Raw genomic sequence first — 16,485 nt, 5'->3', positions numbered from 1 at the left:
ATTTGTATGTTTTTGTGTGTTTTATTTGTAAAGGTAGTTTTACTAAGTACAGTCATTTTCACTTCTGCAAGTTACATTGAGTTTGAATATGCATTTGTTTGTAGAGTGTGTGGGTGTTGTTATTGCTGTGCATGCCCAGTTGATTTTGTGGAGGTGTTTGAAGGTATAAAATGTTATATTTTTCCTGCAGTTGTAACATAGTTATTGATGTTTATTTGCTGACAATGATATTCAGTTTTCAGTCCGCACTGAAACAGTAATTGAACTATCATGATATTGCTCAGTTTGTCTTCCTTCTGTGATATTTAATTGTTTAGCCTGCACTTATCTTTCAGTTTTTCCTTTACACTCACCATGTGATAGCTTTTTCCACTTGCATAATCATAGTAATATGCCTCCCCTTGGATCTTACCAAGTATATGTAGCCCCTGAACCCAAAAGATTGGACGACCTGGTTTAACATCAAGGGTTTAGTGATTGGTAAGATTTTGCTTCTCCAGCATTTCCTTAAGTGGGTAAGAGTCTGTACAAGACATCGTTCTTGTCATGCAGTGAGAGTGACGTGTCATTTTCAAAAAGTTCTCATTAAAGTGGCTTACAGTGCACCACCTACTTCTGAGAAGTGAATAGGAAGGAAGTAAAGTTTCATGTTCCGAGATATAGTGTGGTTACGGAGGTGCAGATGTTGTGTTTTTATGCAGAAAAATAGAATTATGATAATGAAATGAATCAATCAAAGCCTTAATGCACCCAGCTGAAAGAAGATATTGTAGAGATGAGGAGAGAATCCAGTCAAATGTATTTTTATGGTCAGTTGCCTGGTTTGTTCTTGTGTGTAAACTGGTTGTGCTAGTCCATGGTGTGCAGCCTGAATATATGAATGAGATTCAGGGTAGTGTTCCCAGTTCTGCTTTGAATGTACTTGTGGGCAGCTGAAGTGCAGCATTGGCAGCATCCTTCGCTGAACCAGGGAGTTGTACAGACAAATGGCAGTGAGATGTTTGTGATTTTTTGACATCTGCACCTATAGTAACACAGTATACTTAAGTGGATGATATTGGCTGGATGTAATGGAAAATTAAATGATTTCCTAGAGTATGTGGTTACACCATTAGCTCTTTTATATGTGTCATCTAGTGAAAGTATTGAATTTTGGTGGCTGATCTCAGCTTGTAGCCTGAGAAATGAGGGCACACATAATAAGCTTGTAATCTGCGTCCAGTAGTGTAAAGGGGAATTTTATTAAGACAGTCCCAGCACTGATGTGTGCAAAACAAAGTGGGAGTGTTTTAAATGTCTTAAGTGCTAAAAGTAAGTAATGTGTTAGTTAACTACTAGAATTTGGAGATAGGATTTGATAATCAAGGATGCATATTCCTGTAAGAGTATGTACATTTGCTGCACGGTAGAGTTAGCTGAACTGGCGCTGTTTTATTTAAGTTTTATTAAGCTTAACTAAAGGCAGAGTCCATAGACTAGTTCAAGCCGAGGCTTGAAGGTAAGATAAGGGCAGCTTAGGGTGTAGTCAGTAACATACAGTTGGTACCAGAGTTGATGGTGATGGGTTTATGTGCAGGTACAAAGGTAGCGATGAGGGAACTGAGAGAATTTATCACAAGAAGAAACACAGGTGGAGAGATTCTTGATGGAGAGTTGAAAAAGGCCTGAGAAGGATTATGATGCTAGAAACCAGTGTAAAGGGAGAAGAAAGAACAAAGTATATGTTTGAAAATGGAGGATGTTATAAATTAAGCTAAAGGGGGAAATGTGAGCAGTGAGGGAGAGCATTATATGACTGATGCTTAGGTGATCAGTATATTCTAGAAATAGTGGAGGAGGGGCTGTAAGTAATGTAATAGTGGTATGGCAGGAAATGAGGGTGAAGGGAATTGTGACCTGTGAGAATACTGGACAAGGATAAAATAGACTGATGAGAATAAATGTAGATGAAAAGAAGTAGATGAAGAGGGGTACTCTGTGTGTACAACACTGATGAAAAGGCACCTGATGACTTGCACTGTCAGGATTGTCCCTGTTATGATGCAATTAATGTTGTCATATAGCGTAGATGTTACATGACTCCTGGAGCATATTTGCTTTCTAAACTTGTAAAAATGGTATAATGTATTTATCTATGTATGCATTTATTTTTTATTATTATTTTGACAAATTATTCTTTTTGTTAGTGCTTACCCGTCTTTAATTTTTATTTCAGAGTACATATGCTAAAGTGAAACCAAGTATAGAAAATATCGTACAAATTGGAAATGGTAAGTTTTTATATTTTTCCCTGAAGGTAAAGGAGGTGAAGCTTATAAAATGTATGCACTGAGTCCAGGGATTTTAGCCAACTGCTTATTTGTTAGTTACGCAGTAACAATGTTAACTCATCACTTAGAGCGTGCACAAACAAACCTTGGTTAATATTACTAACCACGTTCCCCAGATAAAGCACTGTACTTCACAGGGCAGAAAGATTGTCAGCAAAGCAGATTTATAGGATTATTGTACATTGTATCCAGACTGTGTCTTCTTCTTCTTTCGGCTTTTTCCCGGTTAGGGGTCACCACAGCAGATCACTGTCCGCTCATGATTGGTAGTGGAGTTTTACAGTGTCGAGTTGCCAGCCCGGTGCCAAACCTTCCACAGAAGGCACACACACACACGCACACACTCATGCCTATGGCCAATTTAGTGTGTCCAATTCACCTACAGCATGTCTTTGGGATGTGGGAGGAAACAGGAGCACCCGGAGGAAACCCACGCAACCACAGGGAGGACATGCAGACTCCGCACAGAAGGCACCCCAACCGAGAATTGAACCGGAGAACCTCTTTCTGTGAGGCGGCAATGCTAACCGCTGCACCACCGTGGTCGCCCACTGTATCCAGACTGTGTACTTTTATTAAATAAATATTTGGGGGTGGGGCGGTGGGCTGGCACAGTAGTGTAACATCTTGCTTTGCTGCCTTACAGTATTGTATCTCCAGTTTGGTTCTTGGATCTGATGCCTGCCATATGGAGTATGCATTTCTTCCAACTGACAACATGGATTTTACCACAGTCTCCATTTTTCTCTCCCATTCCAAAGACCCACTGATGGTTAAATTGGTGATCCTCTGAATTACTCTGTCCATTGAACAGTGCTGACAAGATGATGATAATTTTTTTTCTCTGTGTGTTTTTTGCATCTGTGTATGGTGAATATCAATCCTACCTTGGATTAGCAGCATTAATTTGTTGCCTTCTCCCATGGTATTCACTTGAGCTCAGGGTCAAAGCTGTGCAGTGTGGTTCCATCATTCAGGCAACTGTGAGGGTACTTTGCACCCTTTCCAGAATATTGTTAGTGAGAATGTTTGTGATAGCATAACCGCATCCCAGCATGCCAGCTTGGCAGGATTTGTGTTTTGCATCACCACTGAGGCTCACATAGCCTTTCTACTTAGGAGGGTATGCCTGCACACCAATTATGAAGGCTGGCACACAGTGGTAGCTTCATGAACTTAACACCTATCAACAAACCACATATTTGCATCCCTGCCCTTTTCCTGAGGGAAACTGCAGTGCACAGCCAGCTCTACACTCGCTCCCAGGATGCATGCACCCATTCTTCCTAGCCAGTGCCTTCAAGCATTTGAGCTACTTATGGAGAACAGATCAGCTAGGCTATAGTCAGATCTGATTTTCTTTGTGCCACCTGTCCTGACTATGTGATGGGATGTAGAGCATTACATAAGTAGAAAAACAAAGCACCAAATTAAGTTGCCAGGAGTGAAAAAAAGTAAATGACAGAATGATAGTTAATTAAATGTATATCTGTAACGTAAGGATGAAATTTAGCCAAATCAAAAATTGTGGTTAACAGGTAAATCCTCAATTGGAATTTGAAGGTGAAAGTTGAGGAACACTGTCTTTGTTACTGACTTGGGGAAGTCCAGACAGCAGCATTTTATTTTGCTTTGAGAAACTCCAGTACCTGCATGATGACTGAGCAGAACTGTTAAGTCAAATACCAGTTTTAAGATACAATAGCCTTGCTGGTGGCATAGAGTGATAAAGCCAAGACTGTGTCCCAGACGACCCAAGTTTGATTAGTAGCTCATGTGCTTAATAGCTAGGCAGGGCAGAATGGCATGCTGGAAGGGAACATGCCAAGCATACCTTTTAATGAGCTCTTGCAGAGGTCAGAGCTTAAGAAAGGGTGCAGAGATGATGAGCAGGAGAACAGAAAAGGGTGACCAACCTAGAGCTCCTGAGGGCAGTGATGTGCATTCATAGGCACTCCTTATTGCTCACTTAGCCATTTGCAGCTGTTAACGGCACATTAGGCAGAGAGTTACTAAAAGCCAGGCTGCATGCAATGATGATGCTACAAGTGCCCATCTATGTCACTTCCAGGACTTTGCCCTGCCATTCCTCTGGACATCCCAGCCAGGGGGATGGTAAAAGCCAGGCTGCAAGTAGGGATGATACTGCAGGTGCCACTCTGCTCCACTGCCACGGTGCTGCTTTCCCATTCTCCTCCCACTCCACTTGTGATACTATTTGGGGAGTAGTACCATTGCAGTGTTGCATTCCCTTTGTATCATCCTAGTGACCCCAAAACTAGGGCGAGTGTACCATGGCTGGAAGCTGGAGCAGTGGAGCTGACCCTGGACAGTCAATGGTCAAAACTTTAGCCTGCACCCTCCTCAATAAGTTTTGAGGTACAGTTCCCCTCTGTCACAGTCCACTTGATGAACAAGTTGTATCAGTTAATAATTGAACATTGCTAAACTGACAATCATTACAGACCTTTGAAAATCAGGAGAAATGTAGTCAGTATGAAATTTAAATCAACAGTCTGGTCATGCCATTTTGTCTGCACTATACACAAGAAACCATAAAAAAGATCATTACAGTAATTCATTATGTGTATTATTGAGTCATGTACAGCCACTGTGTCAAACTAAAGAACATATGTTTGCTGTGTGTGATGTTTCTGAGGCAGAAGAAGAATGCTGCCATAGCAGCTGATACTTATTCTTTGCAGGTGAGCTCACTGACTAGAATTCAGATCCTGAACTTAGTAGTCAAAGGGTGGGGGGGGGGGGGTCTCTCACCAGTTCCCAGTCATAAAATAAGAGAGAGAGAGAAGGCATGAAATCAGGTGCAATGATAACAGTCAAAAGCCTTATTCTGCCTCCAAGTCCTCTTTCCCAGTGGCTTCCACTTCCTTATAAGCTCCGAGACCTTCTTCATCCAACAGTGGTTGTACCTCACACCCGTTATCGGTGAACACCTGTGAAAATATTAGGAGGCATGCCTACTAGTAACTATTTTGGAAGCGAGTCTTGGGATTATAATGTCAGTCATCATAAACTTGAAAGCACATTGGATGATCACATGAAGTGGAACCATGAGTCCCCAGGTGCTGGCTGTGAGGTTGAATGCTGGCCCAGGACGTCTATGCCCATTCCCTTTTCTAGGTTGAATACTCATACTGACTTACATAGGCCTGCTAAGCCTTCAGTAATGCCTATTGCATTAGACATGGGTTTGCTGTAGAACATGACTGAGCAGATGTGGGAGTATACTGTTAGGAAACATCATTTAATGCCTGCACAGGCCTCTTGTGCACTACATTTTAATATTTTTTGTTCCCTCACAGCTATCAGCTGCTGCTGTGAGAGCCTGTCCTCCTTCACCAGGTATACCAAACCCGACAAATTTCCCTGGATAGTCTATGGCTTTTTGAGACCAGTGATGAGGGCAGCATCATATTACTGCCAAAGAGGATTTTTTTTGTTATACTGCCAGCTTCCTTCCCCCATGGAAACACATTCTGTCTTAGGACAGACATGTATTGGGTGAGCTAGAGTATTGTCCTGCCTTTTGTGGTGACTCAGCCAGTACCTTGCCTCCCTGAAAATAACAAGTCTCCTGCACCTCCCCAACGTCCACCAGTGATCAACTGTGAGGTGTGCCTATGTGCACATCTGTCCTTTCTTGCCAACACCTCAGATGCCCAAGCCAGTAATTGAACCTGGGCAGCCTAGGCTGTAGTTAGGGCTTTATTCCTGTATACCACTGTGCTGGCACAGGCCTTTTGTGCACCGTTTCTTCATTTAACCAGCATATTCCCTTACACTAGGGGTTTATTGTCCATCATACAGTGAATGTCTACTGCTTAGTTTTTCCATACAATGTGGAAGTTTTGCACTGCTGCCCCTCATGAGAGTAGCACCAGAGGATTGTCTCCCTCTGCCTCTGAATTGGATAGTGGAGTCACTGTGGATCAGAGTCCCTATCTGTGTGACAACAGTTTTTTTTTTCCATTTTGGTAGTAGAACCTTCTAGATGACTCATCATTTCAGTAAAACCTCTGGTTCATGAGGTTCTTTATGACCGGGTGTTGGTCCTGCTTTCTACCTCACAGAAAAAGCTCAAGCAGTACCTAGGTAGAGAGGATATGGGGGCTTTGGTCATCTCACTCTTGGAAGAGTCACTTCTGAAAGATGCCATTTTTGTAGACACTAGTCTTTCAGCTCCCAAAAAGTTAGATATTTTATAATATTCCCTAGCTGAGGCATACTATACCGTTGATGTATCTTGAGGCAGACTATTACATAATCTCTTCATCTGAGCATCGGATCCAGACATCCTGTTACCTTATCACATTTCTACTGGATAAAGAGTCAAAAGCATTAGAGAGTTCTGTCAAAAAATGTCATTCTTCTTATACTTTATACCTTGGGGCACAAAATTGTAGAAATGAGAAGAGAATATTATCAGGCACCTTCTACTTTCAATCTTTCTTCGTAGATTAGACTGTGTGATAGCTGTCAGTGCTCTCCAAATCTGGGGTCATAGAGTTTCTGAAGAAGACCCTTAGTATGGTCATTTGGTGAGTTTTCATATTGCTTGCTGCAGCTTTGACCATGGGATGTCATGACGACAACAGCCATTGGTGCACATCTGCACTGGATAGTATAGTTTTAGCTCTTTTCTTTTCAGGAAACCATTCTGGATACTCTGGTTTTGGAGAGAACCTCTGTGGACTGTTTGCTTATTTGGGTCTAGAGGCATTCTGAAAGAGTGGAGTGGAATATTTGCTTATTTGGGTCTAGCGGTGTTCCAGAAGAGAAAAAGGACTTTGTTTACCATGATATCTGCAGCACCTACTTATCTTCCTGGTCCTAGAAGGGGCTGGCCCAGTCCTCCAAAAGAAAGAGGCTTCCTTATAAGCAGAAGAGGAAGCCCAAGTATTGGGTGATATTGCTTCTTTCACAGTACCTTTACAAGTCTCACAAGAGTCAGGCATCAAAGAAGCCACCACAGCAGTCCTGACTACTAGTAGAATGTGTCCATTGAATGCCAGTTGTCTAAGATTGACCCTGCTTGGAGTAAAATCACCAAGCACAAATGTGTTTCAATGCAATCACTGGCGGCTTTCTCTTGGAACTGCTAGGCTCAGTTTTAGATGACCTAATACATTCACGGTCTCTACTCAGCAAACAAGTGGTAGAACCTGTTATAGCCTTAGAAGGAAGAAGCAGTTTCTGCTTTCACCTTTTCCTTTTCCTGTAGAAGACTGTGGATTTCTCTCCCATCTTGGAGCTTATTGACATCAACAAGCACGTCTTGTATACTAGATTTTGGTGTTGATGCTGCAGTCCTTGAAACTGTAAGCTGTCAGGATAATATTGCTGGACATGATAGATAATTTTTTAGCACATTATTATCTGGGAACTTCGTAGGACATTCCTGTGCTTTGCTTTGGGGCAGTGTGAATTCCCTTATAAAATACTGCCTTTTTGCCATCTTCTCCCAGAATGTTTTACAGTGTTAACTGTTATGGAGGAAATCTTGCAGGAAAAGCATATTACAGTAGTATGCCCGTACTTGGATAACTAGCCTCTGGTGGCCTACTTGAGATACTTCATGGTAGAACATCTGTCTAGGGACCTGGTTGCAGTTCTAGACATAATTATAAACTGAGAGCTGTTAGATTTTATGAATATTAGTCTGAAATTAATTATGTTGTAAATATGCTGAAAGAAAAGGCTTGCTTAAATGCAGAAACAGAGTTTAGTAATATGTGATCAGCAGTCATACTAAATGACCATGGCTTGGAAAAGGAATCTGCTGAATGGACATTTTTCCCTTACAGACTTAAAAACAGGATGTATGCAAGAGCAAAAATACAAAATCTGCTTTTAAAGAATGGACATTTTTCCCTTACAGACTTAAAAACAGGATGTATGCAAGAGAAAAAAATGCAAAATCTGCTTTTAAAGAACACTGACATGTTTTTCTGCATATAAAAAATGGGCACAATATGTTTCCTAAAATAACAGGATGGACACAATATGTTTCCTAAAACAACAGGATATGTTTATGACACTGTGACAATGTGTTTTCTCAAAAATATGTTTTTCTGCATGGAAAACATGATATGGCACAAGAACAGATGTTCTTATACACAGATCCAAATAGAATACAGAACAATGTGTTTCCTCAAAAATATGTTTTTCTACATGGACATCAGGACACTGTTACAGGATATTCACACTGTCAGAAAAGCTGGTCTCTTACAAGACATTGTTAAACAAGGAAGCTTAGTATTGTTTCTACAGGATAAGCAATTCTCCGAAATAGAATACCAAGAGGACTAAAAGTGTATATAAAGAGTTGTATAAATCTAGTTATGTTAGAGGTATGATAGGGACTCATTTGTCCTAAGGTAAATGTTATATCTCTCACATCATCTGTACTATATGAGAAGTAAAGTTGGAACAGTACTTTTAAGCTGCAACGTTTGTCCAGTTTGATTTATTATAAAAGTTATTGGTTACTGCTCTTAAAGACAAGTGCTGCAAGTATATTCTCTCATCAGTGTATATTCTGCAAGTTTCTGTATGCAACAGACTGTGAATGCAAATATAACCAGACTTTGAATTTTAGCAGAATCCAGCCAGCAAGACTGAGTGTCTTAAGAACACCTCAAATCAATCCCACAGCAAGTATGCTCCAGTAAGCAGAGCTCAATATAATTTTTTCAATGGCAAGCTAGCCTGCATTTGAACCTACAATCTGCAATTCAAACACAGGGGGAGTGATGGTAAGCCCTGCAGAGGGTCACTTCAGTCAAATTGCAGTAACTAACATTTGTACGTATGTGTAAATCCTAAACAGAAGTATTCCAGTTTATGCAGCTTGCAGTAGTAAAGTTTTTTAGACGTCTACAATCCGGAGTGAGACTAGTTCAAGAAATTAGCAGTGCCATAAATTCTTCAAGAAAAGGTGAATGTCCACTAGCACAGTAGTCCGCTGCCTGTTGTGCTTCACCAGCTTCTCAAGTGACTCTGAAAAATTTCTAGCCATCTGCAATAACAGCTTGATCACCTGTTTTCTTGCTAACTGGTAAGACTTTTTTCTGTGTCACATATTTAGTGTGGATGATGTTAACAGTTTGTATATTCTTAAGATAGTTTATTCATAGACAGTTTGTATATTAGACAGTATGGATATTATTTATAATTCATGCAGGGGTAAACCAAACTTTAGTAAATTGCTATGTTGGTATACACAGCACATTAGTAAATGTAAAACCTTATTAGGGCAGGTTGATAGTAAGGCATTATGCAAATGTATTACAATATTTGACTGGTATCTCAAAGAAAACCATGTGAAAATGACAAATGTTTAGTGCGTGCTTCAACAAACCTGGTAGTTTGTGTATTATGCCATAAAATAATATTGCATCATATTGCTAAAAAATAGACTGTAAAGACAGATCTGTTCATGATAAAGAATTAACTAAGGGTAACGTGTTTCCATTACATTCTGATGTTGAACAGTTATGTCCTGTCACCACATGTGAGTCAAATCAGTTACTGATAGAACCCCTAGTACATTTTGTTACAAAGGAATGTAGTAAACTTCTAAAAGACAGACATAATGAGTTCAGGAAGCTTAGACAAGTTATACATACATCTTTTCAAAAGTGCATAGGAGTTTCAAATTCAGCAGAACAGCTTACTAAAGAATGTCAGAAAGACCATGCAACATTACTGGAAATTCAACAGCAGTTGCAGGATAAAGGAAATAAATTAGCTGAACTGACAGAGACTGGGAACTTCTTGCATACACAGTTAATCTGTGCAAAAGAAATATATTTTATAATATGTTTATGTTTTGAAAATGGTTAAACATACATGGCAGGATGGTAGGATCTGATGTCTGGACAAATCATTCTTAAATGTTTTACTTTCATTCAGTTAAAGCAAGACATCTATCAGTACTACAGTAAAGTAAAGCACATGAATGCCATTCATTAGCATAGTCAAAAGGTAAACAAAACTGTTCTAGTGTATAAAATTAAATAAAAATAGATGAGTAAAAATTTAAAGTCACAAGACATGACATGCTCGTATAAAGATATACATATACAAGACAGACATGCATGTGTGTTCTTTTCATCTAGAGTACATCTGTTACAATACACAAGAATAACAGGCAGACAACAGCAAATATAGATAATATAAATATAAATGTGTTGGTTAAACTAATATCTATTTTGTTTTTTACAATTTGTTTATAATTATATAGTAACACCAAACAGTTAAAGTTCTGAATTTTAAAAAGAAAATCACAGATGGTATTATTCAAACAGTTTTTGTAAAATTAATGGCAGGACAGTTAAATAAAAAAATAAATAAATAATAAAAAATACTGAAATCCATGTAAGCTAATTGTAATGTAGTATAAATGCATAGTTATGAAAATCACAATCACATTAAAGGAAAAATGCCAAAATAAAATGTGAGCTCAGACCTTCCTAGACTGAATGAATAGTTACAGGAAATGTTGAAAAGATAAGATAAACAACAAGACTGATTGCCAGGCAAGTAGCTTGAGTTTTTCTAAAGCATCATTGTTATTAAAACATAATTGTTAAAATGTTTACAAGCAACACTATTTAGTAATTGTCATAAAATGCCACAATTGTGCATAGATGTCACTGATAATCTGTTTGCAAGTAATTGTTAAAAGAGAAGAAAAAAACTCTGTTGTATCAAGTACAGCCAGCAAATGGGCTATAGTATATATACAGTTCAAATCAATTGTGCAGGAGGGTGTAAATACCTACTAGAGGTAATATACAGTGAAAGCTTTATTTGGTAACCTAATAAAATAAATGTATAACCAAAGAATTTAAGTACCTTTATCTGCACTTTTTTTAAAAAAAAATACAGTATTTAATTTGATTTAAACTGTGTTGAAGGAATATTTAACTCAAGTGGCAGTTAATCTGCTCTTCAGTAACTTGAACTGAAGCTAGTGTGTTATTTGCTAGTAATTACAGGTGTGGGGGTAGCCACATTCTTTGATTTCCTGTCCTTGCCTTTTTAAGTGGTGCATTGTGAAATATTTCCTGCTTACAAACCTCAGCTTTGGCCGGCTAAGAACTTGGTTATATTCAACTGGACGTATAAGAGAATTTAAGTACCTTTATCTGCACTTTTTTTTTTAAAAAATACAGTATTTAATTTGATTTAAACTGTGTTGAAGGAATATTTAACTCAAGTGGCAGTTAATCTGCTCTTCAGTTATTCCCACCCACCCACCGTCCCTGTTTTTGTTTTGGTGTTAATCTTAGTGGCCTTGAAACTGCCCGCCCCTCAGCCTGCCTCTGGGCCCATCTCATTTGCTCACTCAACTGAGTGCAGTGAGATCATATTCTGATTTCAGGCACTCCTACTATGTACAAAGAGAGCATCTGGGAAACAGTCAAAATAAAATAAATAAATAAATAAATAAATAAATAAATTAAGCTTATTTCCTGCCTTTCCTGTTAAGTGGTATAGACTATTTGTAGGCTTCTTAGCCCCCAAGCCCTTCTGTGTTTGAGGGAAGCCTTCTAGCTTGTTTTTTTTTTTTTTTTCTTATAACTAGCCAGTTTTCTAGTTTCAGCACTCAAATCTGTTTCTTTGATCTCAGCACTTATTCAGATAAAAAAAAAAAATGTTATCTGCTTTTACTGTACTTGTGTTTCTACCTACTTCATTTTACTTTTGCTTTATCTTAAAAATACTCAATTGTATTTATTACTGCTTGGTGTAACTCATTCTAAGCCTTTTAGTTTAAACATTTGGGCTTCGGACAAGTTGTTTTGCACTGAGAGGGTTTGTAGTCTGCACTGTTGTGGCAGAACAGGTAGCTTACATCCTTCAAGGTTGGGAACTGCTGATTGAGGGCTCAGTGTCTGTTATTCTAAAAGTGTATTAATTCTGGTTTAAGCACTTGGGCTTTCAGGCCAGTTATTTTACATTAAGAGGGTTCGTGGTCTGCACTCTTGTGGGAGGAGAGGCTGGACTCTGCCCTTCTGAGCTGGGAATTTCTGGTTAAAGGCTTATAGTGCATGCATATCTGAACTGCTTCTTACCGAAGTTGATGCGCCTTGTTTGCTGTGGCATAGACTGGATTCGGGCCTGCTGGATCTAGCTTTGTTTGTGTAACTTGAGCACTAATCCAGACATTCTCTAAAGTATTCAATTGTATTTATTACTGCTTGGTTGTAACTTGATTAAAGTGTAGCTATCATTCTAAGTCTTTTGGATTAAGCACTTGGGCTTCAGACCAGTTGTTTTACATTAGGAAGGTTTGTGGCAAGCACTGTGGTGGCAGGACAGGTAGCTTTCATCCTTCTAAGTTGGGAACTACTGATTGAGAGCCCAGTGTCCAAGGGTATTAGTTCTGGTTTAGGCACTTGGGCTTCAGGCCAGTTATTTTACATTAAGAAGGTTCGTGGTCTGCACTCTTGTGGGAGAAGAGGCTGGACTCTGCCCTTCTGAGCTGGGAATTTCTGGTTAAAGGTTTATAGTGCCTGAATATTTGAACTGTATCTTACTGAAATTGGTACACCTTGTTTGCTCTAGCATAGACTAGATCCAGGCCTGCTGAATCTAGCTTTATTTATATGCTTGTTGTTTGTTTGCTTGTTATTTCCCTGGAAGCTAATTCCACCTAATATGCGGCTTCTCAGCGCTTCTGTGGATCACTAGTGATATCTGCATTGCTTACTGTACTAGTTCCTTGTTTCACTTGAAAGTTACTGTTTGTCGTTTTTGCATTTAGTTACTTGTAACACATTGCACTCAAGTTACCTGGCACTTGCTCACTAAAACAATTATATAAGTCAGCACTAAAAATTAAAAGCACTACACCCTCACTCCCCACTGGCTTTTGTTTTCAATTATTAAGGAATTCCCAATATTATTCTAGCATGTCCAAAGGTCAGTTGTCAATCTCCTCTCCGGTCCAGCTGGTGAATCTGGGAATCTTGAGACAATGTTATAACTGCCTCATGTACACAGACAACCCTCTCCTCCTCCCACATAACACAAATACTTGCGAGAGATGCAGCTATTTAGCCAAACTGGAGGCTGAGCTCTCTCAACTCAGGACTGGCAAGACCAGACAGGAGGAGAAGGCAACTACACACACCACAAAACCAGCCTCACATAATGCTACCACACCACTGAATCAAACACATAAACACACAAAGACATACTGGAGGCTCTGAGTAAAAATTTACCTAAACAGCAGAGGCCTCCAAAGCAGACACCCAAACAACTGCTACCTCAAGACACCCCACAAGCAACACATAAACCACAAAAGCAGTGTGCAAAGCAGTCACAGCCCTTAAGGCCAAATACAACACCAAACATACCTGTCATAGGTGACTCCATAGTCAGACACACTGACGTCCCACTCACCAGGCTGAACAAGGAGAGGGTCACAGTAAGCTGCCTATCAGGCGCTAGAATCCGCCACATAACACAAGCACTTGGGTCACTCCATGGCAAGTACAAATATGAGACAGTCATTGTCCATGCTGGTGTGAACGACCTGAGACGTACCTCCCTGGACTACATGAAAAGAGACATAGAGGAGCTCTATGATTATGTAGCTCAGGCAGGTATGACCCTGACCCTGAGCAGTATCCTTCCTTCACCAAGAATGATGCCACAATATAGAGACAAGATGATCAGCTTTAACAATTGGCTTAATGTCTGGTGTCATTCAAAGGGGATCCAGTGTCTGTCTGCCTGGGATGACATGCTTGACAAGCCACGCTGCTTCGCAAGGGACGGCTTGCACCTGTCACCCTGGGATTCGGATATTGGCTAAGGCTCTTGCCACCCCATAGTGCCTTTTTTAGGCAAGGCTCAAATTCTAAACCTACCACCCTAGAAAACAAAAATGGGAAGAAACTGAGAGTAATGCTGCTCAATGCCAGAAGTCTAAATCTCAAAATGCACGCACTCGAGGCCCTTCTCAGTATGGAGAACATCGATGTCTGTGCTGTAACTGAAACCTGGTTCAAGGCCCCTGAGAGCACCCCGGCAATATTAGGTTTTACCTCATATCATGCGTTCCGGCCCCAAAACCCGGACCACACCACAAAAGGAGGGGTTGTATCCATATTCATAAAGGATACCCACACCTCCAGGTTGGTGGCAACGCACGGCTTGAAACCATCCAGGTGCAACTAACCATAGGCAAAACTGCTCTACAAATTGTAGCATGCTACAGGCCACCCTCTCAAACTCAGGAACCCCACACAGCCTTCCTGAAGACACTGGAGGGTATAAATGTATCTCCAAACACCATCATATTGGGTGACTTCAACTACCCGAATATAGACTGGGAACATTACTCAAGCCCTAACTTTCTAGCCCAACGGTTCCTGGAGTTCATAAATTCAAATGCCACGGAACAGCTAGTCACTGTTCCCACGAGAGGAGAAAATATACTAGATCTCATTATCACAAACATGGGGACAAAATGCTCCACACCGGAAGTATATCCCTCATTGGTGAGATCTGATCATAAACTAATCTCACTGGAAATCCACATCCTGCCCCCACCCCAAACAAAAGACCACAGTGAAGAACTTCTCTAAAGCAAACTTCACACTACTCAAGACTGGTGTGGTATCCTTCAAGACCCCTGAGCCAGTGGAAACCACAACCCAAGCTGCGGAAGCCCTTACAAATGCCTTCTATGAACACCTCCAGGACTGCATGGATCAGGCAATCCCAAATAAAACCAAGACTCTTTCCACAAAGGGCAAACGTCCAGTCTGGTGGACCCCAGCCATTAACAAACTTTACAATAAGAGGAGAAAGCTATTACATGATAGAACAAAATCCATAAAAGGGAAGTCACCCCTGATCATTATTAGTAAAAAAATACGAGCACTCATAAAATCAACTAAGGCCAATTTTGAGAGAAAAATTGCCATGGATTCAAAGGACAATCATAAGGCCTTTTTCAGTTATGTTAGGAACCTGGGTGGAAACTCCCAGATATGCTCAGAATTAGTCCAAAATGATACAAAAATCACTGAACCCACAGACATTGCCAACATACTGGCAGACAGGTTCGGTGCAAACCTCACCCCCCTCTCCCCCCCTAAAGGAGAGATAACTATCCCAATGGAGTGTAGCCTCCCAGACATCTCAAATGCGCAGGTGAAAGCTGCTCTCTCTAAAGCTAAAAACACAGCATCAATGGGACCGGATGGTGTCCCTGGCTGTGTGCTACACGAGCTAAATGAGGAATTAAACCCACACATAAGGCAGCTGTTTAATCTCAGCCTTACCACAGGATACGTGCCCAAGGAGTGGCGTACGGCAACTGTGGTCCCACTCCACAAAAGCGGTGCCTCTACGGACCCTGGTAATTACCGCCCCATAAGCTTAACAAGTCTAGTCTGCAAAGCTATGGAGAGGATCATAATGGAGCTCATAAACAAAGATATAGGGGACTTGCAGACATTGGACCTGACCCAGTTTGGCTTCGTCAAGGGCAGATCATGCCTTTTGAACTTGGTCGACTTCTTTGAAACAGTCACCAAGACCATTGATGAGGGAAAGGCAGTCCATACAGCCTACCTTGACCTTGCAAAGGCCTTCGACACAATATCCCACTCGGGTATTGTAGAAAAACTTACCAGCTTAAATGTAAACCCATATGTCACAAGATGGGTTGCAAACTGGCTTAAGGACAGAACCCACAGGGTTAGAGTTGCTGGCGCTATGTCAGACTCCAAGCCGGTCACAAGTGGTGTCCCACAGGGCTCGGTCCTTGGGACCCCTATTGTTCGGCATCTACTTCTCAGAAGTACAGGCCAACATGGGAGGACTTTGGCTGACAAAGTTTGCTGACGACTGCAAACTGGGCGCCATAGTGGAAAGTGCATCGGACACGGATATCGTTCAGAAGGGACTCACGGAAACAGATAGCTGGTGCCAGAGCCATGGCCTGAAGTTAAACGCCAAAAAATGTATAGTCATACCCTTTGGGAAAAACAAGGTAACCCCAAGCTACCATATAGGTGGCAATCCACTAAGCACAGAAGAGGTTTTCAGGGACCTGGGGACCCAGGTTGACAGTGGCCTTTCTTTTGGCACTCACGTTGCTAAAGTG

General features: G+C 40.7%; 1 protein-coding gene across 1 annotated transcript in view; it reads left to right on the top strand.

The window, feature by feature from the left end:
- Positions 1-16,485, top strand: part of APOO (apolipoprotein O) — a 595,595-nt gene that overhangs the window by 282,424 nt on the left and 296,686 nt on the right. Inside the window, exon 4 of the mRNA XM_044072293.1 lies at positions 2,216-2,270. Within this exon, the coding sequence (XP_043928228.1) occupies positions 2,216-2,270 (55 nt within the window). The remainder of the gene's footprint in view (positions 1-2,215; positions 2,271-16,485) is intronic.

Source organism: Protopterus annectens, chromosome 5.part0 (assembly GCF_019279795.1).
Source record: "Protopterus annectens isolate FY-2018-M chromosome 5.part0, PAN1.0, whole genome shotgun sequence".
Taxonomy (NCBI): domain Eukaryota; kingdom Metazoa; phylum Chordata; order Ceratodontiformes; family Protopteridae; genus Protopterus; species Protopterus annectens.
The sequence above is the reverse complement of the archived record's forward strand: the minus strand, read 5'-3'. Positions and strand labels throughout refer to the sequence as shown.